Below are 17,890 nucleotides of genomic sequence, written 5' to 3' on the forward strand. Positions count from 1 at the left end.
AGAATATATATATATATATATATATATATATATATATATATATATATATTTGCATGTAACAAAAATTAGTGAAAAAAAAGCCGTGAATTTGAAAGAGATCAAAGGAGAGCACTATATGGGAGCATTTGGAGGGAAGAAAGGGGAGGTAAAGATGCTTTGATTATATTACAATATCAAAAATAAAAGAAAAATAGACAATAATCCTTCAGATGGCATAGTAGATACTTATAAGCCATGCAAAGTCTCCCATATACTTTGGATCATATCTACTATATATAATACATAATGCATTATACATCTCATATAAATACATATATAATGATGAGAGATTAATGACAAGCAAAACATCTTTATACGTTCAATATGGGTGATTTTTCAATATCCTTTCCTACCACGGCTGAATACGCAGATGTGAAGCAGACACTAACTCTATTCGACTCAAGAATAGATTAAAGCAAGCAGGATAGCTGAAAGTTTCAAAGAAACCCTTGTTTATGTGCTCAAGCTTCACACCTAACGTATTAGTAGTTATGAAATGTCAAATACTGTTGCTCAATTTCCCAAAATTTACAGTCGAAACTGGGATCTATATTCTGTATATCTATATGACTAATTCACTCCTTCAACAAGGTTTAGCTAGCCTGTTTTCTTCCCAGCCCCTGGCTGTGTGGCTGGGACACAGAGATTGTTTTAGCATGTTCCCCTCCCTTTAGATATAGCCATGCTTCCAGGCTATCAAAGGGAATACAGTTGGTACACATTTCTGTCCCCAGAACTGGGATGGGGGACACAGATGGACCCTGGACAATTGGTGACCTAAGCACCAATTTGGTATGACTCACCAACAGATTAATCCATTTATAAACTTAGGAGTTGCATTCCATTTGCATCAATAATGCCACAAGGTGGGAGCCATTCTTTCAGGACATCAGTTGTTTTGTGTGTGTGGGTGTGGGTGATGGGTGAGACATTCATATGCAAATCACAATATTTAAAGGAAGATTTTGCATATAAAATTTAATTTTTTATGACTTTTTAAAATAAATCTTCAAGATTATTAGATTATCAGCAGCTACAAAATTATTTATTACTTTTATAAACACACACATATATATACATATATATATATATGATAAAGGCAAATGGTTTGTTACATACTTTTAAAGGAAAAAGAATAACGAACAAATTGAAAATGAAAGCATGCAAAACTGGAAGTAATAGTGAGTAATAATGCATTTAATGCTAACCCATACTAAGCAGCAATTATTACAGAATTGTTTCAAGTATAACAATTCTCGAAATGTACTTATTCTCACAGTGAAGAGAGTTGTGTTAAAATTACTTGTCTGCCAACTATTCAATGGATGTTAGTTAATTACCACAGAGAATTTTAGTTTATTGTCATCTAAGAGATTCATGTTAAATTCTCTCAAATGCTTCCTGGTTTTCTGTTTTTTAATTGTAAATGTCCTGAAGCTAAATCCGAAGTATTTCTAAGTACCATTAACACTGAAAGTTATCTCACCAACATGACTACCTAAGCGTCAAGTGACCAAAGATAATAATCATGGTCATACTAATGTGGGCAGGGGAAAGTCAGGGTGGCTTCAACCCTATGGAAAGAACTCTAGGCAACAAAGGGATGCTGAGAGTGGGAGAAAGAGTCTTCCCCGGGGGTGAGCACACCCAATGGTTACCCAGTACCAAATGGTCAGCCCTGAAAACATAAATCCTGTACAATTATACATGCTGAGCAGAATTATACTATATGTGTGTGTATGTATATATATATATATGTAATTATGTATATGTATGTGTATATACACATATATATATGTATGTGTATATGTATATACATATATATACATATACACATACACATATATGTGTATATATATTATATGTGTGTATACACACATACATACACATAATTACATATATATACATATATATTTTACATTGTACACATATACATATATGCGATGGTTTATATAATAACAATTAATGAAATAAAGAGGGAATGATTCTGAAAGAGAGCAAGGAGTATTTGTGAGAAGCTTTCCAGAGAGGAAAGAAAAGGAAAAAATGATGCAACTGCATTACCTCAGAAATAAATAATTTTAAAAAGTGAATGTTTCCTTGTGACTTTTATTGTTTAGAAGTAAAATTTTATTATTTATAAAAACTAATAATTAAGAAAGATAAAGAACGAGAGCATTACCAATAATAACCTCTAAGAAGTTTGGATAGACCCTTCCAGAATATACTATGACTATATGACTACTTAATCTTTGGATGTAATTATTTTATGAAAATGAAGATCACTCTATGCTCTCTTCCTCTCACTCAGCATTATACAATAATCCTATTTTCATAAATTCTTCTGCAGTGTTTTAACAGCCCCCCAGTATTCTATCACTTGCCATACCAAAATTTGTTAAGCCAACTCTTCAGAAAAGCAATTATAATACATGCAGTATTCGTTATTATGAATGAGCTGTGATAAACGTCTTTGTAGCTGGATCTGTGCCAAATGATCCTATTAGACCATTCTAAGCTGTTAAAACATTATTTCTCCAGTGTAAGTGCACATACGAATCTAGATTATTAATTACTTTTATTCATAGGCTCTAGTCATGAAAACAGTGATTGGGCAAATGTGGAATAGGTACTTGATATTTGCACATTCCCTCTGGGATTCTCACAGAGGAACTTTGGAGAGGCAATGGCTTAGAAACATTAGAAATATTATCTTTCCACTACTTACAAAGTGTCGTTGTGGGGACAATAATATTCATATGACTCTAGTAGTTAGATTTCTATTCTTTTCCAAAATACTGTAATTGAGCGTTCTACCTTGTGGTTAATAAACTCTTATTATTTTTACTTCTAAAGCATAATTGAAAAATATTGTTCTGTTGTATGAAAAAGCCCATGCTATAGTGTTTTAAGTAAGAAATAAGATGTTGACATCAACATCAACTTCTTTGGAGTTTTTTAAGTATAAAAATAAAATCTATATAGATGGGCTTAAACTGACAGTAGATGGGCATAATTATGAAGATTAATTTTTTGTATTTCTTCCTTTTTACTAGATATTTTCTTTATTTACATTTCAAATGTTATCCCATTTCCTGGTTTCTCCTATGAAACCCCCTATCCCATCCCCTTCCTCCTGATCACCAACACACCCACTTTTGCTTCCTGGTCTGGGCATTCCCCTACACTGGGGCATCAAGGCTTCACAGGACCAAGGGCCTCTCCTCCCACTCATGAGTGACAAGGCCATCCTCTGCTACATATGTGACTGGAGCTACGGGTCCTTCCACATTTGCTCTTTGGTTGGTGGTTTAGTCCCTGGGAGCTTTGGGGGTACTGGTGTGTTCATATCCTTTTTCTTCCTATGGGGCTGCAAACCCCTTCAGCTCCTGGGGTCCTTTCTCTAGCTCCTCCACTGGGGGCCCTGTGCTCAGTCCAATGGCAGGTTGAGAGCTTACACCTCTGTATTTGACAGGCACTGGTAGAGCCTCTCAGGAGACAACTATATCAGGCTCCTGTCATCAAGTACATGTTAGTATCCAAAATAGTGTCTGGATTTGGTGATTGTATATGGGATGGATCCCCAGATGGGCCAGCTTCTGGACGGTCATTCCTTCAGTCTCTGAGCCACACTTTCTCTCTGTATCTCCTCTTATGGGTATTCTTTTCTTCTGTCTAAGAAGGACTGAAGTATCCACATTTTGGTCTTCCTTCTTCTTGAGCTTCACGTGGTCTGTGAATTGTATCTTTGATATTCCAAGCTTCGAGGCTAATATCCACTTTTCAGTGAGTGCTTACCATATGTGTTCTCTTGTGACTGGGTTACCTCTCTCAGGATATTTTCTAGTTCCATCCATTTGCCTAAGAATTTCATAACTTCATTATTTTTAATAGTTGAGTAGTACTCCATTGTGTAAATGTACCATATTTTCTGTATCCATTCTTCTGTTGAAGGACATCTGGGTTCTTTCTAGGTTCTGGCTATTATAAATTAGGCTGCTATGAATACAGTGAAGCATAAATTGGAAAGGAAGACGTCAAAAGATCACTATTTGCAGGTGATAGTATACTTAAGTGACCCCAACAATTCCACCAGAGAACTGATAAACCTGATAAACAACTTCAGCAAAGTGGCTGGATATAAAATTAACTCAAACAAATCGGTAACCTTCATCTACTTAAAGGATAAACAGGCTATGAGAGAAATTAGGGAAAAAACATTCTTAACAATAGTCAAAAGTAATATAAAATGCCTTGGTGTGATTCTAACTAAGCAAGTGAAAGATCTGTATGATAAGAACTTCAAGTCTCAGAAGAAAAAAAATCAAAGATCTCAGAAGATGGAAAGAACTCCCATGCTCAAGGATTGACAAGATGAATATAGTAAAAATGGCCATCCTGCCAAAAGCAATCTACAGATTCAATGCAATCCCCATCAAAATTCCAACTCAATTCTTCATAGAGTTAGAAAGAGCAATTTGCAAATTCATCTGGAATAAAACCCAGGATAGTGAAAGCTATTCTCAACAAAGAAAGAACTTCTCAGGGAATCACCATCCCTGACCACAAGCTGTGCTACAGAGCAATCATGATAAAAACTGCATGGTATTGGTACAGTGACAGGCAGGNAGATCAATGGAATAGAATTGAAGACCCAGAAATAAATCCACACACCCATGGTCACTTGATCTTTGACAAAGGAGCTAAAACTATCCAGTGGGAAAAGGAGCATTTTCTTCTTTCTTTCCTTCCTTCCTTTCTTCCTTTTTTCTTTTCTTTTCTTTTCTTTTCTTTTCTTTCTTTTCTTTTCTTTTCTTTTCTTTTCTTTTCTTTCTTTTCTTTCTTTCTTTCTTTCTTTCTTTCTCTTCCTTCCTCTCTCTTTCTCTCTCTCTCCCTCCCTCCTTCCCTCCCTCCCTCCCTCCCTATCTGTCTCTCTCTTTCTTTCTTTCTTTCTTTCTTTCTTTCTTTCTTTCTTTCTTTCTTTCGTCCGTTCGTTCTCTTCTCATAGAAATTTATTTATTTATTTTGATATTTTCTTTATTTACTTTTCAAATGTTATCCCCTTTCCTAGTTTCCTCTCTGAAAACCCCCTATCCCTTCCCCACTCCCCCTGCTCAACAACCCATCCAATCCTGCTCCCTGACCCTGGCATTCCCCTATACTGGGGCATAGAAAATTCACAGGTCCAAGGGCCTCTCCTCCCACTGATGACTGACTAGGCCATCTTCTGCCTTCTATGCAGCTAGAGCCATGAGTCCCACTATGTGTTTTCTTTGATTGGTGGTTTAGTTCCAGGGAGCTCTGGAGGTCCTGGTTAGTTCATATTGTTGTTCCTCCTATGGGGATGCAAACCCCTTCAGCTGCTTGGGTACTTTCTCTAGCTCCTTCATTGGGGACCCTGTGCTCAGTCCAATGGATGGCTGTGAGCATTCACTTCTGTATTGGGCACTGGAAGAGCCTCTCAGGAGACAGTTATATCAGGTTCTTGTCAGCAAGTACTTGTTGGCATGCACAATAGTGTCTGGGTTTGGTGATTGTATATATGATGGGATTGTAGGGCAGTCTCTGGATGGTCAGTCCCTCAGTCTCTGCTCCATACTTTGTCTCTGTAACTGCTTCCATGGGTATTTCGTTCCCCCTTCTGAGAAGGAATGAAGTATCTACACTTTGGTCTTCCTTCTTGAGTTTCATGTGGTTTGTGAATTGTATCTTGGGTATTCCAAGCTTCTTGGCTAATATTCACTTATCTGTGAGTGCGTATCATGTGTGTTCTTATGTGATTGGGCTACCTCACTCAGGATGATACACTCCAGATACATCCATTGCCTAAAAATTTCATAGCTTCATTGTTTTTAATAACCGAGTAGTACTCCATTGTGTAAATGTACCACATTTTCTGTATCCATTCCTCTGTCGAGGGACATCCAGGATTTTTCCTGAGTTCTTTTCCTGGCTATTAGAAATAAGGCTGCTATGAACTATTAGAGCATGTGTCCTTACTACATGTTGGAGCATCTTCTGGGTATATGCCCAGGACTAGTGTTGCTGGGTCCTCAGGTAGTACTATGTCTAATTTTCTGAGGAACCACCAAACTGATTTCCAGAGTGATTGTACAAGCTTGCAATTCCACCAGCAATGGAGGAGTGTTCCTCTTTCTCCACAATCTCACCAGCATCTGCTGTCACCTGAGTTGATGATCTTAGCCATTCTGATTGGTGTGAGGTAGAATCTCAGGGTTGTTTTTATTTGCATTTCCCTGATGATTAAGAATGTTGAACCTTTTTTTTTTTTTTTTTTTGGTGCTTCTCAGCCATTCGGTATTCCTCAGTTGCGAATCCTTTGTTTAGCTCTGTACCCCATTTTTAATACGGTTATTTAGTTCTCTGGAGTCTAACTTCTTGAGTTACTCATATATATTGAATATTAGCCCTCTATCGGATGTAGGAATGGTAAAGACCTTTTCCCAATCTGTTGGTTGCCATTTATCATTAGTGTCTCAGTGGGACTTAAGAATTTCTATCTCGCTAGGCAGTGGTGGCACACGCCTTTAATCCCAGTACTTGGGAGGCAGAGGCAGGTGGATTTCTGAGTTCAAGGCTAGCCTGGTCTACAGAGTGAGTTCCAGGACAGCCAGGGCTATACAGAGAAACCCTTTCTCAAACAAACAAACGAACAAACAAAAAAACTCAAAAAGAAAAAAAAAAACCCAAAAAACAAAAAAGAATTTCTATCTACTCATTTAACAATAAGCAGACATTAATTTCAATGGTTTATGAGGCCTGTTCTTAGCTTAGTTCACTTTTTTAAATGAGTGTGAGGTTTATGAAGATGTAGTCATTCAGTGTTCATTTCTAGCAGTATACAAAATATCAGTAACTGTGCCTATTAAGGTAGTGTTGCACAGTAGTGTTCAGTCTCATATTTAACTAAAAGAACTTTGGGTTTGGATTTTGACTTTTAGCATGATCAGCCATTCTGGTTTGTATGAGAACATAGTATTTCTCTGTATATGAAATTTGAAATCCTATAGTTAAAATATCCAAGAAAGGCAAGGCAGTTTGGACTTTATTTTGTCATGAAATTGTTTGGACAACATATGACAGTGTGTATATAAATATACTTTATAAATATAAGTACAAATATATACTGTCATATACATGTATACACACACATATATATGTATACACTGTCATATACTGTGTAAGCATAGTGTGTATACAAAATATAATTTATGAATATAAGTATAAATACACACTATCATATACACATACATATATATATACACATTATCATATACTGTATATATATGTATATATGTATAGATACATATATATGTATGTGTGTATATGTATATATATTTATATGTATATCGGTATATTTGTGCATATGTGCATGTGTATATATCTATATATTTATGCATAAAGTGAGAAAAGAAGTTCTATCTCAGGATTTTTGTGCAAATTCAAGGAAGCTTATGTGAAACTAGTACCACTTAATAAATACTCAATAAATATTAGTTTGACATTTTTGTTAATATTGTTTTTTAATAATATTATATACCTCAAAGAAAAGACTTTTAAAATCTAAATCTGTATATATAGGATTTGTAATAAATTAACCCTTTATTTTAGTTTTGGCTTCTGTGTTATTTTTTTTGGATTCCATTTGTCACTAAAGTAAGACAACACACTCCTACTTTCAAGACAGATATTGGGAAGAAATAATTTTTTTTAATTTGGAAATCAACAAGGAAAGCAAGCCCCAAAGTCAACATAATGCTATAAGAATGATATAGGGGATTTTCTTAGATTCTAATGATGATAGCTGCAATCATTTTGGGTATAAGATGTTTGTACCCTACAAGCTTCATATCTGGGACAGGACAAGATCCTCAGAAATAAGTATTATTATTTCAGTCTCAGAAGGAATTATCTCAGTTTTTTTTTATTAAAAAGATCAGTTAAATGTGTTTAAATGTTTTAATATGATAAAGAGTTAAACAAAAATTCTAAAACTTGTTCTAGACGCTTTGGAGTTGCTGCGGTCTAAATTACAACAAAAATGCTAACTTTCTGGGAGTTAGCTCCCCAGGTGTGTCTTCACTTAATAACACTCAAAAGAAAGGAAATTGCCCTTCGTGACTGCTTACACCATGCAGGATACTCAGCTCTGAGTATCCCCACATGCATGGTCTCATTTGATTCTTTTAGGCCATTAGAACTAGTTGGCAAATCAGTTGCTTCCATAGAAAAAGGTAAAACTACTTTCAAGGAGCACAAGTATGTGTGGGAATGCAAGGACTTAAAAGCTCATTTCTTCATTGAAGCATAATGCAGCACTGGATTATTTCGTGATTTTGAACAGTTACATATAATAAATGTTACTAGAGCAGACTTTTCAGCTCCTTAGAACTAATTATATTCCTCATGGTATATTTTCCCTCAACTACAATCAAAATATTCAATTTTCTATTTTAGAGTAGATCTGTTTTGCCTTCACATGTAGATAGTATATGCCAAATTTGTAAAAAATCTGGGTGTAGTTAAAATTCTTGTTGGGAACTCTGATTTTCTTTTATAACTTTAAAATTTCTCCTCACAAAGTCTTCTTTTGACACGTGCCAAGAAACCTGAAAATGTGTGTTATATATGGAGTCCAACCCAGGAAATAAAAGATAAGAGTCGTGAACTTGCCATGGTGCCACATGCTATTATCTGTCACACAGAAGGTGGTGAGAGAGGGCTTGGAAACTCAGTGTCAGCCCCCTTGTTTGTATAGAAGTAGCTCTTCTGTACACAAGTCACAAAAGGACTGAGAACAAATTCGGGGAAACAGCATCTATCACAGTAGCCTCAAATAATACAAAATGTCTTGGGGTATCTCTAACCAAACAAACAAAAGGCTTATATGACTAAAAACGTCTTTTCAATAAAGAAGTTGAAGAGGAAATCAGAGGAAGGAAAGATCTCCCAGGCTCATGGATACATATGATTAATATAGTAAAAATGGCCATCCCACCAAAAGCAATCTACAGATCTACACATCCATCGAAAGTGCCAACACAGTTCTTCACAGACCTTGAAAGGACAATCCTCAGTCTCAAATGGAAACAAAGAAACAAAACAGGAAAACAGATTATCTAAAACAATTCTGAACTATAAATCAGTGTCTGGAATTATCACCATCCTAAACCTGAAACTGGACTACAGAGCTATAGTAATTAAAACAGCATAGTTTTGGCACAAAGGTAGACTTCTTGATCAATGTGATTGAATTGAAGACCCAGATATAAATCTACACACATATGGACAACTGAGTTTTATAAAGAAGCCAAAACTTTATTCTGAAAAACAACAGCATCTTCAAAAAATGGTTCTGGTCAAATTGGATGGTTGCATGTATAAGAATCCAAATAGATCCATACTTATCACTGGAATAAAAATTCAAGTCCAAGTGGATTAGAGACCTCAACATAAAATTGGATAGACTGAACCTGATAGAAAGGGGGAATAGTCTTCAACTCATTGGCACAGGTAAAGACTTTCTGAACAACAACAACAAAAAATTAGCAAAACACTAAGATCAGTAATTGATAAATAGGGCCCACGAAGGAAGCTTCTGCACGACAAAGGATCCCATCATTCTGATGAAGTAGCAGCCTACAGAACGGACAAAGACTGTTACCAACTATACACCTACACCTGATAGATAGTTAATAACCATAGTATATAAAATACTCAAGAAACTAAATATCAAGGAAACAAATAACCAAATTAAAATGGGAACCCAGATCTGAACAGAGAATTTTCAAAAGAGGAAACTCAAATGGCTGAGAGACACTTAAAATGTTCGATATCTCTAGTCTATCAAGGGAACGCAAATCAAAACAAAGACATTTGCTTAACCACATTCACTGCTGCTCTACTCATAATATGCAGAAATCGGAAAAAAACTTAGCTGCCCCTCAACCTCAGCAGATGAATAAAGAAATATAGTAAATTTTCATTAATAGAATACTTCTCAACTGTTAAAAAGGACATCATGGAATTTGCAGGTAAATGAATGGAACATGGGGTGGGGGTGGGGGGTCTTGAAGGAAGTAAGCCAGATCCAGAAAGAAAAATATGGAAATGTGGTATGTATAGCTTATATGTGGATATTAGCTGGTAAAGTTATAATCCGTAGACCCAAAGAGACAAATATTTTTGGTCCCGTTTTATTTGTTTGTTTTTTAATTAATTTTTTATTTATTTGCATCCCAATGTTGCCCCTCCTCCCTGCGCGCCCTCTCAGAGCTCTTCATCTTATTCTCTCTCCCTTTCGCCTCTGAGAGGGTGCTCCCTTCTACCCCAAGGCATCCCCTCTTCCCTGGTACATCAAGTCTCTACAGGATTAGCAGCATCCTCTCCCACTGAGGCCAGACAAGACAGTCTTCTGCTACACATGTGCCAGGGGCTGCAAACCAGCTCATGTGTGCTCATTAGTTGGCGACTTAGTCTCTGGGAGCTCCAAGGGGTCCAGGTTAGTTGACTCTGTTGGTCTTCCTATGGGATTGCTATTCCCTTCAGCTCCTTCAGTCCTTCCCTTAACTCTTCCATAGGATCCCTGACCTCAGTCCAATGGTTGGCTCTAAGTATTTGCATCTGTCTCAGTTGCTGGTCCTCTCAGAGGACAGCCATGCTAGGCTCCTGTCTGCAAGCGCAACATAGCATCAGTAATCATGTCAGGATTTGGTGCCTGCGCATGGGATGGATCCCAAGTTGTGCCAGTCAATGGTCTGCCATTCCTTCAGTTTCTCCTCCATTTTTGTCCCTGCATTTCTTTTAGACGGGAATATTCTTTACAAAATCACTCTTTTGAGTTTATTCCTGGCGTTTCTTCCGCCTTGATGTCTTTAGGACCTGTTCCCTAAAGACAGCCTTAGCATAGCTTTGTTTGTTTGATATGTTTCATTGTTTTCATACTTACTGTGTTTTTGCATTGAGATTTGCATGTCGGTTGTGATGGACAGCCCTTATAATTTGATTCTATAGCCTTCAAAATAAGCGGCCTTCTTCTGATTGCGTGTTTTAGGATATTAGTGTATTGTGCAGTGTTGATTTATTTTAAGCTGGCCACAGTACTATACTTTTCCTGTAGCTTCTTTGGTTGCTAATCATAAGTTTGGGTAAAAACAAACAAACAAACAAAAAAAACATGCCATACTAGATAGAGAAGCTCATTGGATTTAGGCTTTGTTGGGCCTGTGTTATGGCTAGATCTGGGCTCAATTCCTTTCATTTTGGCTAGTAACATAGCTGAAACACAAAGCACAAAGATCTCGGGCTTGATACATGCACACTTGTGCATGCACACACATACATGACTGACGATATAGCTCGGTGGGTGGAATCCTTACCTAGCATGTGTAAAGATTCAATTCCAGTCATCAAGACTCAACCAACACTTTATAACTGGAAAAGTAGAGGCAGGAGAGTCCAAAGCTCAGTCCTTCTCCTGTAATTATCAAGTTTGAAGTCAACATAGACTACATGAGACCCCATCTCAAACAAACAAGCGAAATGTGTGTATGTGGGGGGCAGAGGGAGGGTGTCCCCAGATATGGTGGCACCTGTCTGGAATCATAGTTACTACAAGAACTCTGACAGAAGGGACATTAAGTACTATTGAATATGTGGATGTCCTAAATCAGAGAGACCCTATCTCAAAATTAAAACAAAAACTAAAACAAACAAAAAAAAAAACAAACAAGCAAAACAACATTAAAGGTTATAGATGTAGTTCACTGCTAAAGCATTTGCCAAGCACATGTGAGGTCCTGGTTTGATCCCAGCACTGGGAGAGTGAGTAGAAACAATGTAATAAATAAATAACCAAATAGACAAAACAAAAATGATTTTAAAACAGTTCAAAAAGTAAATAAAAATTTAAATAATTTAAAGATAGAAATCTGAAAAAGAGAAAGATATTTTAATTGTTTAAGAACAGAAAAGTATAAATGTAATAAATACAAACAAAAATAATAGAAATTTTACTTCTTCATAAGCATTCTTATAGGAAAAATACACTAATATATATGTATATATATACATATGTATATAAATTAGTTATATATATTAAAACATGTAATAAAATAAATTTATTGCTATTCGTTCCACAAACAGAAAAAACACTTGGTTCACCTTTGATTTTATGGAAATCACACACAAAGTTAGTAAATTCCAAGATCGCTAGGGACACCAACTGCTATGACCAAGCCTAAATAAAAAACAAACCTAAGTATGAGTTATGAATTATAATCTCTTCAGCAGATAGTGTTAGGCCAACGCTGTTTGTTGCCAGTCAGCATTTTTTATGTGTAATCTATCCTCTTTTCCCCTCGAGGACATATGTCACTACATAATGACACATACTAGGACTCCTATTAATTATGTGGACTTTGTTGAACTTTGCCTTAGGCCTCCGAGGAAACACTGCACTCCTGTAATGAAGAAGAGGACCCTTTCCGTGGAATGGAGCCCTATCTCGTCCGGAGACTTTCTTCCCGCAGCATTCAGCTCCCACCTCTCGCCTTCAGACAGTTGGAACAAGCAGACTTGCGAAGCGAATCGGAGAACATCCCTCGGCCAACTAGCCTCCCCTTGAAAATCCTGCCTCTGATCGCAGTCACATCTGCAGACTCAAGTGGGTGAGTGCCTTCGGTGACGCTTTCCACAGTAAACATTGTTGGTGGCGATTGTTATGTGGGATGTTTTAGGGTTTGCTTGGGGCACACACATTGTTTGATTTGAGAAGGACAATGAGTTCTTGAATCAAAAACAAAAGAAGAGGAAGAATGAAAGGGTTTCTTCTGGTCACATCTGTCTCTGTGTGGGATGAGACATTTTAGCTGAACCGCTTTCCAAGAGTGTTGAAATGTGCTGGGTGGCTGCTTAGAAGCATCCAGGAAAAGGAAATTGTACCGGAAAAACGTTGACTGGCCATAAGTGGTTTTGACAGTTCTGAGCAAATGATAACTAATGGATTAATTATCATGCAGGCAGATACAGGCAGAAACTGTAGGTAAATAATTCATTGAGACAAAATGAGTCTGGAATTAAGACTATACTACACGGTAATTAGAATAAATGAAGATATGCGATTATATTCATGAGCCTAAGTAATTTGGCCTCTGACACTCTAAGCTATTACCCGAATGCTATTTTAGCACTTATCAGTATTGATATTAATAAATCAATTTCATTTAGCCTCAGTAGTTACCCAAGTCAGCAAAAGTCTGTCTGCGCCGTGCGCCGTGCACCTTTCTCCTTCGGCGGAGTGAGTACTTCCTATGGTCTTTTATCTGTCTGCCAATGGATAATTTACTCTTTAATGGTAACATTGGCCCATGAAACAGTGAAATAAGGCTAGTGGACACATCAAATGTTTGCTCGCCTGGTTAGCTGCATCTTAAAGAAATTTGGATGGAAAAGAAAGTGGAAACTAGAAACTCATAAGTACACAGACTCACAAGTATTTCCTATGAGATGCCAGAAAAATCACTTGTGCTACGTGAAGGACTCTTGTTCATCCTCTGCAGGGTGAAAGACATTTCTAGGGAAGGTACTTTCCAGATTTACAAAAGAAAAAAAGGCATGTTCTCAAAAGAAATTTGTCTAGTAATTCAACTCTAAAAGTAATGAATTTAGCTTCTTAAACTGTTACTCGCCAGTCCACAAACCCTGTGATGTTTAAAAAAGAAAGTAAAATCAATTGCTGCTAAATAAGATCATAAATTCTCACTTTGCTAGAATGGGAAGAGGAAATATGCATTATTATATTTTTCTTGATCAATTACACATAAGGAAACTGTGTAAATAAATATCGAGCAGGAATTAAGTATGGCAGCCTGGTCTGAGGACTCTTTGTTAAAGGACTGTAACTCTGAACTTGATCTGAATCAGCTTCTCTGGTGTCCATTGATGTAGAGAAGAGAATTCGGATAGCAGGATGTCAAGTCGTCCCAAGATCAACCCTAGGTGAATGTCTTGGAGACCATCCAGAACACATTAGTTAGTCTTAGGATTATGATTTATTACAATGATCAATTTTAAAGAAAAGTCAGCCAAGAGAAAGTCACATGGACACCTGGTCAGACACAACCATCCAAAAGTTCCCCTCTCGAAGTAGAATTGGGACTGCTCCACCCTCAAGTTATAATGGATCACTAGTGAGTTTTTCCCCAGGAATGCCCTCACCAGGAATCCTGCATAGAACTCAGTATCCAGATTTTCCACTGTGAGCAGTCATCCTCTCTTCTTCCTAGGAGCCGAGGAGGTACCAGTCCAGACTTCCAGGAGAAAAGTGGGTGGGAGACAGAAACCAGTGTCTGTACAAATGGTTTGGGCATAAAGAACCATACCTGCCATATAAGGAGTGGGGAGAAATGAAGCCTACAGAAGGGAGTCCCTAAACGACAGCTCAGGGTCCCTCTTTCAAACTGACCTTTTAAAATTCAACAGTCATAGCCCTAATTAACTCTTTTTTTTGTATACGAGGTGCATCTTAGAATAATTGCCTTGCTTTCTCCACACTTGAGAAAGAAGCCTTTCTAATTAAATTTCACTAGACTAATTTAAGTTCCTGATATACTAAATTAATGTTGGTATCTGAGAAGTTTGGTGGATAACTTGATTTCTCATTTCAAGGTCATATGCTGAAGTGTACTTAATATCATCTCTGTGTGGTTTGATAATGTGTATAATTAAAAACCTTAGGTAAGAGCTAAACATATTTAATTAAATTTGAATGTGTTGCTCAAAACAAACAGAGTCCCCAAGTGGCAAGGAACTTAAGGATTTAAGATGCCAGCATCCTAGAACTTTTGTGGTTTCAAAATTTGTTTTTCTCTCAATGAAGAACCAGAGACTTAAGTTTCAGTGCAATATGATAAAGAAGTAAATGTGTGTTTTACCAAGATACAAAGATGACTTTTTGTTCCAAAAGACAGCCAAGAGAAGCCATGAAGAATAGCCAATAAACAGAAAACAGAGACAAGAGAGCTATTGAAGGGACTGCTATGACCTAAGGAAACAAAAATAAGTTTTGAATTAAATATCAGGTGTCAGAAAATTAAGGAATATAAATTCCAGAAGTTAGAAGTTAGAAATGTTTCTTTGCTGCCCTTTTTTTTAAATTAGAACATTAGATTCCTTCCAAATCATGGAATCATGTTATCGTGGTATCAAAGAAGGGATGGGGGAGATTCATGTTATTTTCAATAAGTTGATCAGAACCCAGTTAGCCTTTAGTAAGGGCTAGTGTATGGGTGCGTGTGTGTGTGTGTGTGTGTGTGTGTGTGTGTGTGTGTGCCTGTGTGCCTGTGTGTATGTATGAGTGTGTACGTGTGTTTTGTTGTGAGCACAAAATAGGATTGTTAAGACTGGATACACCAAGAAGCTTGAACCCACCCATCTGCTAGTGTTCCACATAGGTTAGGATTTTTCAAGTACTCTGGACATTGATTGACCTTTTATTAACAGCTTGAAATCATATAAAGTTAAAGATGAAGTAACCCGGACTGCTGTGGTTTTATATACATCCTTACTGTTTGGTAAGCTTTGGAGTTGCTTCTAGCTTGGTGATGTCATAACTACAGCTCTGATGAACATTCTGAAGCAAATCTTTTGTAGATATGTAGGCTAATTCCTTTGAGTTCTGGAATGGAGGAAACTGTAGATATTGTTTTTTTTTTTTTTTTTTTTTTTTTTAAGACTTATTTAATATTGTTTTTTTTTTTTTTTTTTTTTTTTTTTGGCTCACTGGATATTCATAACCACTTGCACCAGAGAAAGCCTCTGAGTTTCTTGCTCCTGTCAGTAGTACACATTTACCCAGGAATTCATCTGTTCCAAAAATTTCAACCAATGTACAGAAATTCTCTTTTCTAGTCACTGTTTATGCTGATGAACAGGTATTTTTTGGTTTTAAAGATTTTTTTGTTTTTGTTTTAAAATTTTTATTCACGTTGTAGCTTAAGAACACATTGCATTTCATAATGGTTGTAAGGCAGCATGTGTTTTGCTGGGTATTAAACTCAGAACCTCTGGAAAAGCTGTCAGTGCTCTTAACCCCTGAGCTCTCTCTCCAGCTTTATGAATAGGTATCTTAATGTAGTTTTAGTTTAGGTTTCCATTATGAATAGTGATATCGTTTACATTGTTGAATATTTTTGATATCTCCTTTGTGGCCTATGCAGTTGAATACTTTCCTAGTTTTTTTCTTTTACTTGTTAAGTTTAAAGGATCCTTTAGGTAGTCTAGACATAAGAGTTGTATTAGATAAATGTGCTATGGTATGAGTATTTTCTCATAGTGAGCAATCTGAATTTTTATTTCTTGTTTTTTTTTCAACATGGTGGGCCCTCAAAAGTGTGAACATTTGTACTTGACAAAAACAAAAAACAAAAAAAAAAGCAAACAGAATATCAGAATATCAGAAAGAAATGAAAGAGACCTGGTGCAGTAATGACAGGGGTAGGAGGAAAGAGACAGGAGGGAGATCAGAAAGTGGGATAAATGGCACAAAAGAGAATATTATGTGTAGGTTCTGCAGACAGACAGTAGACCCTGCTTAATAAGGAAATAGCAGCTGGTACACACACCACTAACTCTCAGGGTAAATTCCTCTGGGGAGAATGGTTGTTGGCTCCTGGGACAGTGGCTAGTGACACCTGGGATACACAGGCAGTAGAGATGCAGACAGAAGGATGCTGAGGATGGAATTACACCATGCTTTGGGGGATTGCATTGTAATTAGACAAGGGCTGGGGTTCTGCACTGGGTGGCTTGGCTGTGAGCTCTGCCTTGTCCTCCATCAGCATTGCATCTTGGGAAAGGACTTCAAGTGCCTATATCTATAAGGGTAGACTAGGAAAATGGGTTCTCTCCTTCCCTTCATAGGTTAGTCTCAAAGGCAAAATGTTTACAATTGTTTTTCTTTGTCTGTTTGTTTGTTTTTGACATTTTGTATGTGCTTGATAAACAACAAGAGCTTCCACTCCTATACTCTTTGGGAAAGGTATTGGAAAAAGTAATACTTGTTGTAGGTATTATGATCTCACTTTCAGAAGCTGGCTTTGAAGAGCCTATACTAACTTTGGGGTAGAGATAGATGTTCTAGTAGATGTTGGAGGGAAGCCGACTTCTGTTTCTGATTCAGAGAGTCACCATTACTGTGGGACTTAAACGTATGTCAATAAGGCTTCATCTTGCTTTAGAGTCGTTGGCAGGTGACCGTCCTGCTCTAACTGCTATTCAGCTGTGTTTGCAACGACAATAGAGGTTGTTCTTCCAATAGAATTCTATAAGTAAAAACTGATTGCTCCGTGTTTCATACTGTTCAAAACCACCCGAAAGGAACCACAAGTTCCATCTGGCCCCCGGCTCAGAAACTGACATGTTTCCTGAGTGGCTCATGTACACCAGGTACTCTAAAGGGGAGTTTAGCTTGACACATACAAGGCAAAGGGAGTGTAGAGGAAGGGGAGGAAGGAGGTGCTAAATCTCTCTAGTCATCATTCACTGCTGCATTGGCCATAATAAAGAAGAGCCAAGGAACAAGTTGTTCCCTTGTGATGGGATGACACAGCTCTGGATGGATGTATAATATCCAGGCCTATACGTGGGAGGAGAATATTGCGAGCATTTCTTCATCACTGGCGTCCTATTACCTGTCTGGAAGAGTACATTGGGTACATTAATATCACTTTGTCCTATTTTAAAAATGAAAAGAATTTAAAGGAAAAAATGATTCCTCCTGAGGATTAAATAGTGCGTGGAAGAATTATTTAGTCACATAAAGTTCACTTTA

At 37.1% G+C, this 17,890-nt stretch overlaps 1 protein-coding gene across 5 annotated transcripts in view; it reads left to right on the top strand.

Annotated features, from left to right (window-relative positions):
* Pde4d (phosphodiesterase 4D) overlaps positions 1-17,890 on the top strand; it is a 1,422,283-nt gene that overhangs the window by 518,122 nt on the left and 886,271 nt on the right. For all 5 annotated transcript variants that reach the window (XM_029543935.1, XM_021208481.2, XM_029543934.1 and 2 more), the window contains one exon: positions 12,499-12,728. In XM_029543935.1, the coding sequence (XP_029399795.1) occupies positions 12,499-12,728 (230 nt within the window). The remainder of the gene's footprint in view (positions 1-12,498; positions 12,729-17,890) is intronic.

Source organism: Mus pahari, chromosome 11 (genome assembly GCF_900095145.1).
Source record: "Mus pahari chromosome 11, PAHARI_EIJ_v1.1, whole genome shotgun sequence".
NCBI lineage: Eukaryota > Metazoa > Chordata > Mammalia > Rodentia > Muridae > Mus > Mus pahari.